The 17,339-nt window shown below is 39.2% G+C and overlaps 1 protein-coding gene across 1 annotated transcript; it reads right to left on the reverse strand.

Moving 5' to 3' along the window:
• Positions 1 to 429: 429 nt before the first annotated feature.
• LOC121429839 (galanin receptor type 1-like) lies at positions 430 to 13,226 on the reverse strand. The gene is made up of 2 exons (XM_041627084.1): positions 13,038 to 13,226; positions 430 to 4,959 (listed from the first exon to the last, which is right to left on the reverse strand). Exon 2 carries the CDS (start codon positions 4,003 to 4,005, stop codon positions 2,854 to 2,856), a length of 1,152 nt encoding a protein of 383 aa, XP_041483018.1. The 5' UTR covers positions 4,006 to 4,959; positions 13,038 to 13,226; the 3' UTR covers positions 430 to 2,853.
• Positions 13,227 to 17,339: the final 4,113 nt, after the last annotated feature.

The raw sequence follows: 17,339 nt of genomic DNA on the forward strand, positions 1-17,339 counted from the left end.
CCATGGATTGCTGAAATTGACTGTTAATCATCATCACCATCGTCTTCACAGACATTTCAACTCGTTAAAGTAACTCTTATTACTCATCGTGTTTTAACATCAATTTTTATCGTCGCCAGCATTGTGGACATTCGTTTTAGGAACCTTTGCCAGCCAAGTTGGATATATATAAATATATCATTTGGAATATACATGCTAAGCAGAACTGACACTTCCAGAGATGTTAGATTGTTATTTTTGTTTTGTTTAGTGTACGATTGATCTATTTCCTGTAATAAAAAGGAAATCAAATTCAAAACTAAATTTCATTGTTATTTGTTGCAGTATCATAACAAGAGCTCAACGACAAGTTGTACTGTATTCGAAAGAACATGTGAAACCGAATTGCGTCATCTGGCTTCTGAAAATAGGAATCGGACACCATCATGATTAATGATTTGAAGAATAGTTTAATAGTGCAGAAAGTGCATAATAGCTCATGTTCATCAGACATTGCAAGATATTTTTATTTGCTGTATTAGGTATGCCCCTTTTAAAAATTAAGAAATTCAAAGAAAGTCTTATTCCTCCCAAGACGGAGCGAATCTTTGGCCTGAACGTATTAAACGGGGGTTGATCACAGTTATCAAGGCACATGTATATTTTCTTAGACAATGAACAAAAAATGAGATAAAAAATAAGTTTAAAACCAGGAAAACAATTGTATAAACAATAGAAAAAAATCCGGGCTAAAATTCAAATTAACAATCTCAGTGTGATACCAATAAAGCAAGAACTTGATTGATAACTCATACACAGAGGACCAGCATCAGGGTGTTTGGATGATGGGGGGGGGGGGAGGTTTGGCAAGACGTCCTGAAGGTTATGATTTTTTTCCTATGTTGAATAATACGGGTAAAATCTCCTTATAATATGCTCTTCTTTCTATTTTCTTTCCCTTTCTTTTATCCCTCCTCTTTTTCATATATTTTCAAGACTTGAAAAATGGGGGGGGGGGGGGTCAGTCATCCATGCCCAAACCCACCCGTGACACATCCTCTGCTCAGAACTTGCATATGGTTTCTGTTTGGTTAGGTCAGGGGAAATGTCAATAGATATGTCACCCCGGAAATTCCGCCAAGGCATTCAGATAAAGAAGTGCGACTCACTTTGAGCCGTGAATAGCGAGTTTTTGCACCACGATGCAGAGCGCTTTTAGGAACACAGAAAACCTATTGTAAAATGCCCTTCGTGACAATGAGTTCCGAATGAGTCTTTGTCCCAAATTGGTGAATCAAACTTCACTTTCGACCTGGACTCCGGATGAACGACTGATTTGCAATTTTTCGTCAGCTTCGAAATCTTAGGAAATCTGCTCTTCCGGTTAACCAGTTTACAAAAAAGACCTCTTAGTGGTTCATTGTGATTTTACTAATATTTCAATACGTAAACTGTGTTCTTGAACTCGTCCTGTATGGCGGTGCGAAAGCGCGCTATCAATAGGCCTTAAACTTTGGAAGTGAATAGTAGCTTGTACCTCAGTCACACCAACGATGTCGATTCCAAACCGACCGTTGATACGTCATTGAAAATAAGGCAATAGGTTGTTTGGTCGGACAGGAGTCAGTTCCGACGGTGAGACTGTAACTCTTGTGATAAAACGAAACAAATCATAAAATAACATATGATAGCTGTTAGTACAATATATTTTTACACATTCATTTTAATGAATTAACAGTACAAACAAGCAACAAAACACAACAACAACAAAACCAGACAAAAAAAGGGGGGGGAATTACTGGGCATTTTCTTAATGACTTTTTCTTTCAACAATGCATGAAGCTTCCATATCTGTAGTGGTACTTTCTTTGCATGATGTTATTGAGGGAATAGGTGTGGTAAACTCAACTAATGTTCACTTGAGTTCTGGGGAGCGTTTGATCAATATTTTCATCCGACAAGTTGTCAGATCTGACATCTTTCCTTGATTGTGATTGGCTGAGAGGTACTGTTACTATAGTACTGTCGGATGAACTGGTACTTGTCGAATAAAATGTCCGACAAGTCCTTTCATGAAACGCCCCCATAACTGACAGGAACTGTATTTCTTAGTTTTGATGGGTCGTGACAAATGTAACGTATCAAATATAATTGTATCGGTCTACATTTCAATGAAAATTGAAATTTTTGGACAGTTTTCACCGAAGAATTAAAATAATCAGCACTTGGTTAAGGTAATGGCAACAGACACTTCATGAAATTATTGTTGCTTTAGGTAAAAGAGACAGGTAAGGTTAAACTGAACCAACGCCATGATAGCACCAAGGTTGCAGATGAATTCAATATACATCATTGATAAAATTTACAGAAGTGTGGGAAAGATTAAAAAGAAAATTGTCCTTCCCGATACGTTTAGTTTCATCATATATGTCTTGATGGCAATCAAGTCCTGGGCTCCATAACATAAGGTTTGTAATCAATTTGTAAATGAACATGACCAATCAAGATCATTGTTTTATGCACACTCTGTCCAAAACACTGACAAGGATCCAATCAGAGAAATTCTTTCATATTTGCAATTCTTCCTAAACCACAATATTACTGTACTCGAAAAATGTGGTTATCTACTATACGACTTCATCCTTGTAATGCCCAAGTACACGCAATATGCGATAATAAAACATATTAAACAAGAATCACCAAACATTTCTTGATAGTTTATGTTTTGCAGAGCCGATTTCTCTAATATCAACCAGACTTTACAGAGTAACTGTCCCAAAATAATACGAAATTGCCACACATGGAAAATTTAGAAATATCAAACTTTTGATAAGCCATGTTTCGGAGAGTCCATTCCTCTATATCACTAAGACTTCACACAGTATTCGAGTCAATGCCATTGAAACTAGTCGATTCGGTCATCTTCGCTCTGCTCTCCCGAGTTCTCCGATGCCACTTTCCCTTCATCAACATGTTCATACCCTTCTTGAACTTTTGTAACCTGAGAGCGTAGATGAAGGGATTCACGCAACAGTTCAAGAACGCCAAGGTCACAGTGATATGATACCAGGCACCGGTAAAGTTCAGAGGTCCTCCAAAGTTGAACTGCAAGAATGTGATCTGGTTGGGCGCCCAGCAGAAGGTGTATACGGCGAAGAGGATGCACAGTGTCATGGTAATATTACTGGAGGGATGCACAATCTTGGAGGCTCCTCTGTTAGGCATCCTGGTAGGGGTGCTTGTTGCACTTGGTGGATCTACCAGCTTCTTCTTCTGTTGCAAGGCCATTTTCTTTTTCCTCATCTCCGTAATGATCTTGTAGTAGACAAAAGCCATGATACAGACAGGAAGGACAAACTCCCAGACAAACAAGACTAATCCCAGGACGATTCCTGCAGCTTTGGACCAAGATTCCTGGAAGGCACAGGAACCGGGACCACAGGTGTACTGGAAAATCGTTGGGACATACTGCATGATGGGAGCGATTAGCCATATCAAACCCATCATGATCATGGCGCGCCGCTTGCTGAAATTCCTGGAGTACGTCATCGGATGAAGGACTGCGAAGTACCGTTCAATCGACATCACCGTCAAGTTCCATGTCGAGATGGCAAAACATGCAAAGAGGAAGAACCGCGACCACCAGAATCGACACAAGAATTCCGCCGTCGACGGAGAAATGTAGAGGAAATGGCCCGTAATGCTGGAGGTGTTGGTGCCATTGCCGACATCGATATCCTTTTCATAAGCCATGATTTTCGGTCTGAACACGTTGACGACTCCGAACAGGATGAGCAACACGGAGGTGCACCCGTCAATGAGAGCCTGGTCGAATATGAACATATTCACCTGACTTTTCTTCTGTGTTAGCAATCCGAAGACTATCATCACAAGTGTGTTTCCGATGATACCGAACGTCCCAATGATCACGTACATGACGATGGAGACGATGTCGTTTGCGCTCAGGTTGTGTACCACCTCGATTGTCCCGTGAGTGACGGGTGTTGATACTGACACGTTATCCATGATCGTTTCAAGATCTATCAAATAATCCTGTTTTAAATATCCACACAACACAAATCCCTTCTTCTGTTCTGCTTAAGAAGTTCCAAATGTGACAAGGTTTGCAAACAGTTTATGAACCAATTTCACCGGGCTCCTTCACAGAGATATACTATTCCAGGAAACTGCACAGATGATATATAAATGTACCCAGCTTATGTTCGCAATGTATATTATTTTACATGCTCCGTTCATCTAATAAACACGTGTTGTCGAGCAATAAATAAAACTCGTGCACATTTTTCTTGGCATTAAGTCACTACTGATATCGAATCCAGTGATTGTGAGAGGTATATCTTCCGCGGGAGGCAAGTTAGAGAGTGACAAACGCAAACACCGATCAGTATCACTTTCTCCATCGATCAATGTCGTAAATGTCGTAAAATAAAATTACGAATGTATGTAATTTTCATATACACATACCACGATCAGGTCAAGAGCTATAAGCAGGTCGGGGGTAACTCGATACATGATATTTTGAAGAAAGTGGCGTGGTTCGTATAAATGCTCGGTGACGAGGAAAAATGCGGGCTTTTAAAGAATGCAGAACCTCTACGTGTGCGTCTGAGCAGCACCAAGCTCGCGTCACCCAATATCCTTCGTTCATGTCATTCTGGTTTATATGTCACATATTAAAAAAAGTCAATGACGGTCTTTCTTTTTTTTGGTAGGCCTAGGGACTGATGAACGCCCTTAATCCTTTTAGTGCTGTAGTAATGTTTCCGGATATACACATGGTGTTATCGTTATATATCAGGTGCTGGTGTCCGTTCTGGAACCATGCGGGTTAATCAGAGAAGATATAGGTCTGGAAGCGGTGGAAACCAAGGTTATATTATCCGGCCTAGCTCCTTCCGCTGCATCATGGGTTTGGTATAGTGTCAGGAAATGGTAGTGTTTTGAAGTGGAAGACATGCTCTGTGGATTAAACAAACGGTCACATCCATGGATAAGATCATTATACTAACTTTGACAGTTGACAGAAATGGGGGTTTTGTGTTTTAATATAAAATTAAACATATTCATGTACCACCATTAATGAATGAAACATCGGATATTGGCCACACCTTATTTTGAACTGGAGTTTAAAAGGAAATGATAACGATTTCTGCATGCATGGTTGTATAAGATTGAGCTCTTATATAGAAGCAGTATCAGATTATGGACATTGAATATTGAAAGTGACTAACGCAATAAATTAAAATTGTTTAATAATAACAATAATATACTAATTTATATAGCGCAGAAACTATGTGCATATATTCGACTGCGCTGCAATTTAGAGCTGGTGAAATGCTTGAAAAACAAAATTAGAAAAAGGGGGTAAAGAAATGTATGGGAGTTATTTGAACAGAGAGGTTTTCAATTTAAGTTTGAACGTTTCTATTGATGGACAGGATCTCACAACATACGGCAAACCATTCCATAACTTTGGGGCTGCACAGGCAAAAGCGCGATCTCCCAAAGTTATCTTTGTTTATATCTATATTTGAGAAATCAAGTTATAAAATGGATTTACAAAAATCAACGAAATAATAAAATGTTGATTCTACCATCCTGGAGTGATGCATATTATACAAAAAGTTGCTTTGTCGGGCAAGCCTCTTGTAGACTATACCATGTCTGTACATTCACCCCGAATACCTTCATGCTAATATCCACATTTGTTGATATGTCTACTATCTATTGATAAACCATCTAGTCTTTAAAGGTCAAGTCCACCTCAGAAAAATGTTGATTTCAATCAAAAGAGAAAAATCAGACAAGCACAATGCTGAAAATTTCATCAAAATCGGATGTAAAATAAGAAAGTTATGACATTTCAAAGTTTCGCTTATTTTTAACAAAATAGTTATATGAACGAGCCAGTTACATCCAAATGAGAGAGTCGATGATGTCACTCACTCATTATTTCTTTTGTTTTTTATTGTTTGAATTATTCAATATTTCAATTTTTACGAATTTGACGCATAGGACCTCCTTGCCTGAAGCACAAAATGTTAAAATAATGGAATTCCACGTGTTCAGGGAGGAATGAAACTTCATTTCACATGACAATGACGTGAAAATGAAAATATTTCATATTTCATATAATAAAATACAAAAGAAATAGTGAGTGAGTGATGTCATCAGTTCCTCATTTGCATACCGACCGAGATGTGCATATAACTGATTTGTGAAATGAAGCGAAACTTTAAAATGCCATAACTTTCTTATTTTACATCCGATTTTGATGAAATTTTCAGTGTTCTGCTTGTTGAATTTTTCACTTTTTATTCAAATCAAGTTTTCGTTGGGGTGGACTTGTCCTTTAATCAGATCCTACATGTGTAAATGCAAAATCCATTATTACAAAATAAAATAAATACTAATATTAAAAACTTTAGACTACAAGACGATATGATGATAAGTTGAAAATGAACACCCCCCCAAAAGTCAAGTTGATTGATTTCAAGTGAGTTTTTCTTTAAAAATTCAATACTCCAACTATTGTGTTTCCATACACGACTTATAAAACTGTATAAATCGTGATTCAATTGTTGATAATGACCCACTTAAAATGCCGTTACAAACAATAAATCACAACTGAGATAATTATAACGTCTGCTATATGAATGTGTTTAGGATATTTATATCAAAATGATGACTAATAGAAAGGAAGAAAACACAGAAATCTATGATCTGTTCTTAACGCTTGAAAAAGAGGATACAATAAGAAATTGCGCATGAGAAATTTTCAAAGAAATAAAAAACACAGACAGGGGATGTGAATACATAAATAGGTAGGTAAGTATCGGTCGATATTCAACTAGTTAGAGAGGGAGAGAGAGAGAGAAAGAGAGGGGGGGGGGGGGAGGGGGGAAAGGAAGAGTGCGGGAGGGAGTTATGAGTGAGGGTGTGTGGAATAAAGGGTCGATTTGGGAGGGAGGCTGTGTGAGATTGAAGTTCGAGTCGGGAGTAACGGTGTGTGAAATGGAGGGGTCGAGTCGGGAGGGAGGGTGTGTGTGAGAGGGAGTTAGTCAGGAGAGTGTGTGTGTGAAATGGAAGGTAAAGTCGGGATCGAGGGTGTGAGGGGGAAGGTGACAAGAGGGAGGAAAGGTGTGTGAGAGGGAGAAGTCAGGGTGGGTGAAATGGAGGGTCGAGTCGGGAGGGAGGGTGTGTGAGCGGGAGAAGTCAGGGTGGGTGAAATGGAGGGTCGAGTCGGGAGGGAGGGTGTGTGAGAGGGATGTGAGAGGGAGAAGTCAGGGTGGGTGAAATGGAGGGTCGAGTCGGGAGGGAGGGTGTGTGAGAGGGAGAAGTCAGGGTGGGTGAAATGGAGGGTCGAGTCGGGAGGGAGGGTGTGAGAGGGAGAAGTCAGGGTGGGTGAAATGGAGGGTCGAGTCGGGAGGGAGGGTGTGTGAAAGGGATGTGAGTGGGAGAAGTCAGGGTGGGTGAAATGGAGGGTCGAGTCGGGAGGGAGGGTGTGTGAGAGGGAGAAGTCAGGGTGGGTGAAATGGAGGGTCGAGTCGGGAGGGAGGGTGTGTGAGAGGGAGAAGTCAGGGTGGGTGAAATGGAGGGTCGAGTCGGGAGGGAGGGTGTGTGAGCGGGAGAAGTCAGGGTGGGTGAAATGGAGGGTCGAGTCGGGAGGGAGGGTGTGTGAGAGGGATGTGAGAGGGAGAAGTCAGGGTGGGTGAAATGGAGGGTCGAGTCGGGAGGGAGGGTGTGTGAGAGGGAGAAGTCAGGGTGGGTGAAATGGAGGGTCGAGTCGGGAGGGAGGGTGTGTGAGAGGGAGAAATCAGGGTGGGTGAAATGGAGGGTCGAGTCGGGAGGGAGGGTGTGTGAGAGGGATGTGAGAGGGAGAAGTCAGGGTGGGTGAAATGGAGGGTCGAGTCGGGAGGATGTGTAAGAGGGATGTGAGAGGGAGAAGTCAGGGTGGGTGAAATGGAGGGTCGAGTCGGGAGGGAGGGTGTGTGAGAGGGAGAAGTCAGGGTGGGTGAAATGGAGGGTCGAGTCGGGAGGGAGGGTGTGTGAGAGGAATGTGAGAGGGAGAAGTCAGGGTGGGTGAAATGGAGGGTCGAGTCGGGAGGGAGGGTGTGTGAGAGGAATGTGAGAGGGAGAAGTCAGGGTGGGTGAAATGGAGGGTCGAGTCGGGAGGGAGGGTGTGTGAGAGGGATGTGAGAGGGAGAAGTCAGGGTGGGTGAAATGGAGGGTCGAGTCGGGAGGGAGGGTGTGTGAGAGGGATGTGAGAGGGAGAAGTCAGGGTGGGTGAAATGGAGGGTCGAGTCGGGAGGGAGGGTGTGTGAGATGGATGTGAGAGGGAGAAGTCAGGGTGGGTGAAATGGAGGGTCGAGTCGGGAGGGAGGGTGTGTGAGATGGATGTGAGAGGGAGAAGTCAGGGTGGGTGAAATGGAGGGTCGAGTCGGGAGGGAGGGTGTGTGAGAGGGAGAAGTCAGGGTGGGTGAAATGGAGGGTCGAGTCGGGAGGGAGGGTGTGTGAGAGGAATGTGAGAGGGAGAAGTCAGGGTGGGTGAAATGGAGGGTCGAGTCGGGAGGGAGGGTGTGTGAGAGGAATGTGAGAGGGAGAAGTCAGGGTGGGTGAAATGGAGGGTCGAGTCGGGAGGGAGGGTGTGTGAGAGGAATGTGAGAGGGAGAAGTCAGGGTGGGTGAAATGGAGGGTCGAGTCGGGAGGGAGGGTGTGTGAGAGGGATGTGAGAGGGAGAAGTCAGGGTGGGTGAAATGGAGGGTCGAGTCGGGAGGGAGGGTGTGTGAGAGGGATGTGAGAGGGAGAAGTCAGGGTGGGTGAAATGGAGGGTCGAGTCGGGAGGGAGAGTGTGTGAGATGGATGTGAGAGGGAGAAGTCAGGGTGGGTGAAATGGAGGGTCGAGTCGGGAGGGAGGGTGTGCGAGATGGATGTGAGAGGGAGAAGTCAGGGTGGGTGAAATGGAGGGTCGAGTCGGGAGGGAGGGTGTGTGAGAGGGAGAAGTCAGGGTGGGTGAAATGGAGGGTCGAGTAGGGTGGAAAGTGTGAGAGAATCAGGAACAAGGGTGTGTAAAATTAAGGCTCAAGTTGGAACTGTATGTGAGATGAATAAGGAAAGAGAGAAAGGTAGAGAGATAGATGGAGACAGAGATGAAGAATGAAAGTGAGATGGAAAGTTTGTAAAATGGAGGGTCCTGAGAGAGAATATGCGTGTGTATAGGATAGAGAAAGTTAGAGAGAGGGAGAGAGAGAAAGAGAGAGTGAGAGAGATGGAGAGATAGTAAGAATAGGGTGGGGTAGGAAGAAATAGGACAGAATTGCAGATTCTCTTTAAAAATATTAACAAGAAATTTCCAGCTAATTTATAACTTCACGTGAACATGGTGAAGGCACAATGTCATAAACCATTTTTAATAAAAACACGACATTCGTCTATTGTGAGGGGGCGCGGGGAGCCTTTTCAATCTCAGTGAATCAGAGGAAGTCAAACGAGCTTGACACGAATGTTTTAGATTAAAAATTAATTAATGATCAGCGTGTGAGCTAGACATCTGTTTGAAGAGCTTTTCACTCCACTGGTCATGTATTCAGTGTGCTGATGTGACATGAATGCTCCAAAGATCCTTCTCTAATTAAAGGGAAAGTTCGCCCTGACAAAAGTTTATTGCAAAACTTGCAAGAAAAATAATAACACATAGTGCCGAATGTTTGAGAAAAATTAATCAAAGAATAAAAAAGTTATTAGAATCTTAATAATTTGATTTGTGACGTCATATACGAGCAGCTTCCCTTCATATCGTACAGTAAAAAAAATCAATGAAAAGTCACTGTCTCAGAAAATTGAAAATGCTTTTTATTGTACCTTCAGTATATCAATAGACAAATCATTTCACACCCGTTCCTAAAAAAAACAAAGCAAAATAAGTCCTCACGAACCATAAAAAAATGAAATTTATGCATTTTATATTATATTACATACGGGGCAGTTGCTCGTTTATGAAGTCACAAATCCAAAACTTAGAATTTTTAATCTTTTTCAATCTTAAATGGATTTTCTCGAAACTTCACCCATATTTTTCCATTATTTAAATACTTTTCAACAAACTTTTCTACAGGGACCCGTTGCATAAACCTTTTGCCATAAAAAAGTGCCAGAGTTTTTTAATGTGTAATTTTCAATGGCATACTTTTGTTTGCCAGATTTTCTCATGGCAAAAAGTTTTATGCAAGGGTGTCCAGGTTACAGTCCCACCAACGAAACCTACTCCAAACCGACCGATGGTGATCGGTAACTACCTGTTGTCGTGGTGTGTAATCAGCCTCGAAGGTCTGACTGCAGCAAAGTTTGTTCTTTTAATGTAAATAAATGAATATGAAAGAGTCTAGTAATGAAAAGGCCCTACTTTAATCAACTTATACTGTGTTGGTATACTATGCGTGACCATACATGTGTTGAAAAAAGCTCCTTGTAACTAAATTTAGTTCTGACCATTAGTCCAATCAACATAATTCAATAGAAACCAAGGGGTACAATGATTATGCCAATACAAAATAATCATGATAATGACACAAGCATTCTGAACGTGAATGGGCTTTATTTGCTTAGTTGCGTAATATATATATGTTTTCTTTATTTATTTATCTATCTATTTACCTATTTATTCATTTATATCATTATTATCATTATTAGTATCATTATTATTGTTATTATACTACACAGTAAAAACTGTGGTGTTAACCAGTGTACATAGAGGACCACACCAGTTATTTTACACCGGTGTTAAATTTGGTGGTGTTAGTTTTACACCTATAGGTGTTAATACAACACCATTTGTTGTTACATTTACACTTTTTGGTGTTATGTTTAATCTCTAGGGTGTAATTTTAACACCTCAGGGTGTGGTCCTCTATTAACACCAATTGGTGTCAGTTTTAACACCGCAGTTTTTACAGTGTAGTTATCGACAGAGAATTCGCTAATTAATGATGCCATACAGTTACATCAACGAAACCCGACTCCCAACACTTTTGCAAGTGTAAACTTTTTGTTGTCCTCCTTTTCTTACAATGATATTTCTTTATACGAATCTACAATTTGATGATGTTTTTATTATCAAGAATAAATTGAATTTGAACTGACTACTGGTACATCATTGCAAATAACGTAGATTTTGTATTTCTGGAGTCTGATTCACCGATTTGACTGCAACGCGGCATTACCAAGGAATATTTTGAAGAATATTTTTTTGTTTTGAAACAATTTTTTAAAATTTAAATATATTCATAATCGAACAAATCATATATGTATCACAAAACTATACGCATCCATTCGTTACTCTGAATCAACCTGTTCCTATTTCTGGAGATGAATTTCCAAGGTATTCCTCTCTTGTGCAATCTTATATTCCTCTTCCCTATATTTTCTACAATGTTTTAGTATGGTTCCAACAGATGAAAAAAAAACAGCTTCCTGCTTTGCAGAATAAATCTCTTTTTTAAAGGTCAAGTCCACCTCAGAAAAATGTTGATTTGAATCAATAGAGAAAACTCAAACAAGCACAATGGTGAAAATTTCATCAAAATCGGATGTATAATAAGAAAGTTATGACATTTCAAAGTTTTGCTTATTTTTAACAAAATAGTTATATAAACGAGCCAGTTACATCCAAATGAGAGATTCGATGATGTCACTCACTCACTATTTCTTTTGTTTTTCATTGTTTGAATTATACAATATTTCAATTTTTACGAATTTGATGATTAGGACCTCCTTGCCTGAAGCACAAAATGTTCAAATAATGGAATTCCACGTGTTCAGGGAGGAATGAAACTTCATTTCACATGACAATGACGAGAAAATAAAAATATTTCATATTTTATAAAATGAAATACAAAAGAAATAGGGAGGGAGTGAGTGATGTCATCAGTTCCCTCATTTGCATACCAACCGAGATGGGCATATAACTGTTTTGTGAAATGAAGTGAAACTTTAAAATGTCATAACTTTCTTATTTTACATCCGATTTTGATGAAATTTTCAGTGTTATGCTTGTTGATTTTTTCTCCTTTTATTCAAATCAACTTTTTGTTGGGGTGGACTTGTGGACTATCAAAATCGCTGTATTTAGACATTCTAAATGATTATAGTAGTGTGACACTTTTAGTCATGACATCTTCCGTGTGGTCCCCGTAGATTCCCCTTTTCATTAATACGGGGAAAGAATGACACCCGATATTACGATTCCCAATTATACCAGCTTATCAAATTTAAAAACATTGGACATGGTAACCTGCATTATTTATAGGGGTACACTTTAAATAACACTGGAGTGTAACATTACAATGTAAACCTTGAACACGTATGACTGTGAAAAGTACATTGGGAAATGCTTGCTAATGGTGATAATTTTATCCTAAATGCCATTAAATTGTGTTACAAAGTTTGCAAAGATTTTTGTTCTTGTTTGAGGATAAAATCAATAACAACAACAAAAAGTAATCCCCAATAAAATATTATACATCCATACATGGGCAACGTCAGCGTATTTTGATGGGGGGGGGGGGGGAGACGAAGAAAAGGGGACTTAATTTTTTTTCCCTCAATCGAATATAAAATAATGAGTTAAACGATGCAGATCTTATTGATATACTTCTGTATATATAAATTTATATATTTCCTTCCCTATTTTCTTTTTTCTCATTTTTTCCGAAATAAAAAAAAAAACCAAATGTGTGTGGGGGGGGGGGGGAAAGCAATTTTACTCCCTGTATGGTACCAAAAATGGTGATTTATCATTGAGACTTGTTGCCGTGTAAGTTAACTTGACAAGTAACAATAAAAAACCCACAAAAACATTGCTCTTACATCCACGAATTATACCTTAATTGCACGTTAATCATCCCGGTTAATCATACACCCCCTCTCTAGCTGAATCAGACACCTTCCGCGGAAGGAACTAGCTGAATCTATATCCGAAACCCGTCTCATCCCAATGACAATAAAACAAAAATCGACTCCTTATTCGGTGTAATACTTACCCAGCTAATTATGAAATGACGACGATTAGCTGAACAGGATTTAAAATGAACTGACAATCATAACCATGACCTTCCTATGAATTAAGATTAATAAGCAACGCGAGCCCGGACCAGTGCTATGAACTCAACCGGACCTAGATTTACATGATGCAACCCGATCCCTCAAGAAACAGAATATTAAAAGCAACTTGAACAGAAAATCATTTTATCCACAACGCTTGTGCCAGCTACAAATGATACTGCAGATTCAAGCAAACATTGAAATTTTACAAGCCTTAAGAAACCGTATACAGCTCCTATCATTAGAACACAAATTCGCACCCATTCAGTGCATGTTGAAATTTGATGCTTATTTTCGAGTACTTTGAACTCTATACGCACCCCAATCCCATTCAATCGCTTTTTATTTAAACAATCATTTTTGCTAGAGTAATGTGTCTTTCTAGATTTGTAAAGTTTGCTTCATAAAGACCCCCAAACCAGCTCTATTATCGACGCACAATCGTGTTTTGTCGCAATTTCGAAGTCGTCAACATCTATTGTATTTTTGATACCTACCAACAATTTTCAAAATGCGACCTTTGGCCATGAGGGTATTTTAGTTTAGTATTAAGTTTTTATTGCACATAATGTGAACGGATTTTGTTTCTGGTGCATTAAATCATGACAAATTTTTAGTTAGTTCAACTTATTCATTTTCAGTTTTAAACCACCGACCACGATCGTGCGAGGTGCTTATTATCAGAAGAGGTATAATGATACTTTGTTACGGGGTATGACGACCCATAGTGGATGTCCTATTTCCATTAAATGAATTATACATTTATACCATTCTTTCTGCCTTCTTCCCTTTCTCCATTTCCCCCCTCCATTCCCTCTTTTTACAGTACTAGAAAATCATGGCGGCACGGGCGGTCACCCCTGCCCCAACCCCATTATAACTGAAGTTTAAATTTGCAGACAACAATAATATTTTTGGCGAAATCCATTTAGTAACAGTGTGTTGGACCTAAAAGTGGCATGCCTGTGACTCACAGTCGTGCAATAAATATGTTATGCTCACAAATTGGTTTCGCATTGAAAAAAAAATTCAATCACAAAAATGCGGACGATGTTTAAGGATACATGCTAGCGAGCTTCTTTAAAATTTTGATTGAAGGAACTGGTCCTCACTATAAAGAACATATTGAAAATTGGTTCTGGCTCATGTAGGCCTATATAAACTTTACATTCATAATCGAACGAGTATGATGACGGACAATCTCTGTACCGCCTCTATCAAGAGGAATGATCGAGCGACCAGCATATACCCAAGTTGACCTTATTCACTGTAATTAATATTTACGACAAGATATCCTGTGCTTGATTTTGAATGCACATACAAGAAAGAAAAAGAAGCGCGCTCGAAAGCAATAATTGTCCTCGATATCTTTAACTTTTATTACTGTTTGAAAGCAATGCAGATCTGACTGAAAATATTGTACGCAGCGGCACTCTGATAACTCGCTAAAATTAATCGTTTCAAATCGCAAAAAATGTTCAGGTTAATTTTGAAATTTAATCAAAATTACACGAAAAAAGTGAAATGCAATTATTAAAAGCAGAATAAGTTGAACCTTGATTTTGTTGTTAATGTTCCATCATCGAAAGCTCATGTTTTGTTTCTAAATTATTTTCTAAAAACAAGGACCCCGTATTACGAATAGTGATTGATCAACCTCAACTATAGAAACCAGCAACCACGTACACATCTAGAATGTATATGGCAGTTCAAAGTGTTTTTTAGTATAATATTATATAGGCCTACTCATCATGACATGATAATTCACTAGAGAATTCCATGTGCACCGTTTGTGTTTTTAACGAGACGATGTGCAAACCTCCGGTACGCACATCGTTGAGGTCGATATGATTAATCGCAACTCTCGAGGTGTGTAGGCCTACCGTTGTTCAGGATGATTATAAACATGATATGAGGATATACAAATATTGAGATTAAAATTGCCACCAAACCCCAAAAACATCACGTACATATTTGTTTGTGTGAATGCGGATTAGTCATATCGCACGGGTATGTAGCCCTATAGTCCAGGTTACTTCCTCATTATTGGGTTTCCTGCAGAAATATCACCTTTAAAATCAAAATCATAACTTTGGTATAATATAAAAGTTATCGAGTTACATCGAGACTCCAAGTTCATCATGTTCATAGAGATCGAAGAACAATTTCTTATTTAAGATTGATTTGCTGTTTAAATTCCACTTGTCGACACTTATCACTTATCAGTCATTAAACATTTGAAGAGCCTTTTACTTAAGCTTTACATGTCAAGTCTCAAGTCTGTCATGTCTGTCAGGAATGATTTTTTCATCTGATCTTACAATATTTCGTTTTCGTATAATTTTCCGACTTTTGGTTTGTCTAACTCCCTTCATTATTCTATCTATCTGTATTTTCTAGCTCTCATGCATCTTTCTTTCTCCCTCCCTGCATCTGATTTGTGTCTCTTTTCGTGCCCCTCTCCTTCTGATCGGGGGGGGGGGGGTCCCATGCCCTCTCCCTCTCTCAAACTCCCTTTTCATACGATTTAAGTTAAATGTAGTAAATATCTTATTATTTAGATTTAATTCCTGCTGATAAGTGAACCAAACGAATATGTAACATCATATACAGTATTAATAAATGCTTGAAAGTAGATCAATAACCCGGAACAACGTCAAGGAGAGAAGATCCACCTCGGAAGATCTAACATCCTATGGTAAAGATTTAATTCCAAGATAAAAACGAAAATAAAGGAAATAAGATTCTATAATCACGATAAAAACAAATGGTAAGAAGAAACGTTGATCGAGTACTTTGTTGTGAGAAACAACGCCTTCTTGGTGCGATCGGAGATAAAAAATGAAGAAATAAATAGATTCGATAATCACAAATGGTTAAAATAAGATATCCCAAATCGTTTGAGGAAAATGTGACGCGTTAGTAAAAAAAAAAGGAAATTAACTTATGTGGTGTGCTTGCAGGAACAAAATTACCCGAAATGTTGTCGTTTGACCCTTGATAGTGCATTCTACATGTTCTATATAAAACCAAAAAATAATGAAAAAACATTAATCACAAATGGCCAGAAAAATGTACATCACTATATAGATCATGATTATTAAAATCTCTGTTTCTTAACATTCAATGAGGAAGTTACACAGAGAGAGAGAGAAAGAGAGAGAGAGAGAGAGAGGGGGATAGAGTGTGTGTGTGTGTGTGTAAGGGGGAGAAAGGGGGGAGTAGGAGGGAAAGAAAAGATAACAAAAATGAGGTGGGGGAGGACGAGGAGAAAAAAAAAATCGGTGAGATAGTGACAGGGGATGAAGGAGAGAGGGGAGAGATAGAAATACAATTATTTCCATGTGTAAATCTCTGTTTACATGTTTTTGATTGCTTTCAAACAATATTTGATTCGATTGTTAGCAAAAAGGGTTGTTTAAATGCCATGTTACGGTTGAGTGTCTAAATAGACCTGGCGAGTTCAAATATTGTTATTGGTAAAATTGGTGTGGTATTTTTTGCACTAACGATTGCAGATAGGCCCTGTTCATAAAGGATTTTAAATTTGTTTTAACCTTGCATTATCGCAACTACCATGGAAACAAGGCTCAGCAGCCAATCACAATTAAGGGTTCATTGCGGGCAGTTACAATAATGGCAAAGTTACAATAGTTGTAAGTAGTTATGAAACTGGCCCCCGAGGTGTCTAACTTTGCAACAGAAAGGGGAGGAAATTGACACTGAATTCATAATTTTATATGGGATGATGTACCAACTGAAGCTCTTCGGTCGGGCTTTGACTGCTAAAGAAATGAAAAACACAAAATCCTTGTAAGCAGGGGAGCGTTTCATGAAAGGACTTGTCAGACGTTTTATCCGACAAGTCCCATTTTATCCGACAGTTGCTATAGTAACAGTGCCTCTCAGCCAATCAGAATCAAGGAAAGATGTCAGATCTGACAACTTGTCAGACAGAAATGTTGATGAAATGGTCCCCAGGTCTTTCAGGCCTTTTGAATTGTGCTTCACAGATCAGGTTTAACTTAAACTCAGGTTTAAAGTTGTGGTTTAAATATGGATAGCCAATTGTTACATAAATCTCTAACGGTAGAGATATCACATTTCAGCTCATTTGGCTCTCAAATCATTCATAATTGTCTATCAAGTATAAATAGATTATTGTCTTCACCATCGATGAATCAGGAAAAGGCACAGTAAACATAAGAAACGTTCAACTTAACAAAAAAAAATTGATACTT

Source organism: Lytechinus variegatus, chromosome 16 (genome assembly GCF_018143015.1).
Source record: "Lytechinus variegatus isolate NC3 chromosome 16, Lvar_3.0, whole genome shotgun sequence".
In the NCBI taxonomy this organism is placed as follows: Eukaryota; Metazoa; Echinodermata; class Echinoidea; order Temnopleuroida; family Toxopneustidae; genus Lytechinus; species Lytechinus variegatus.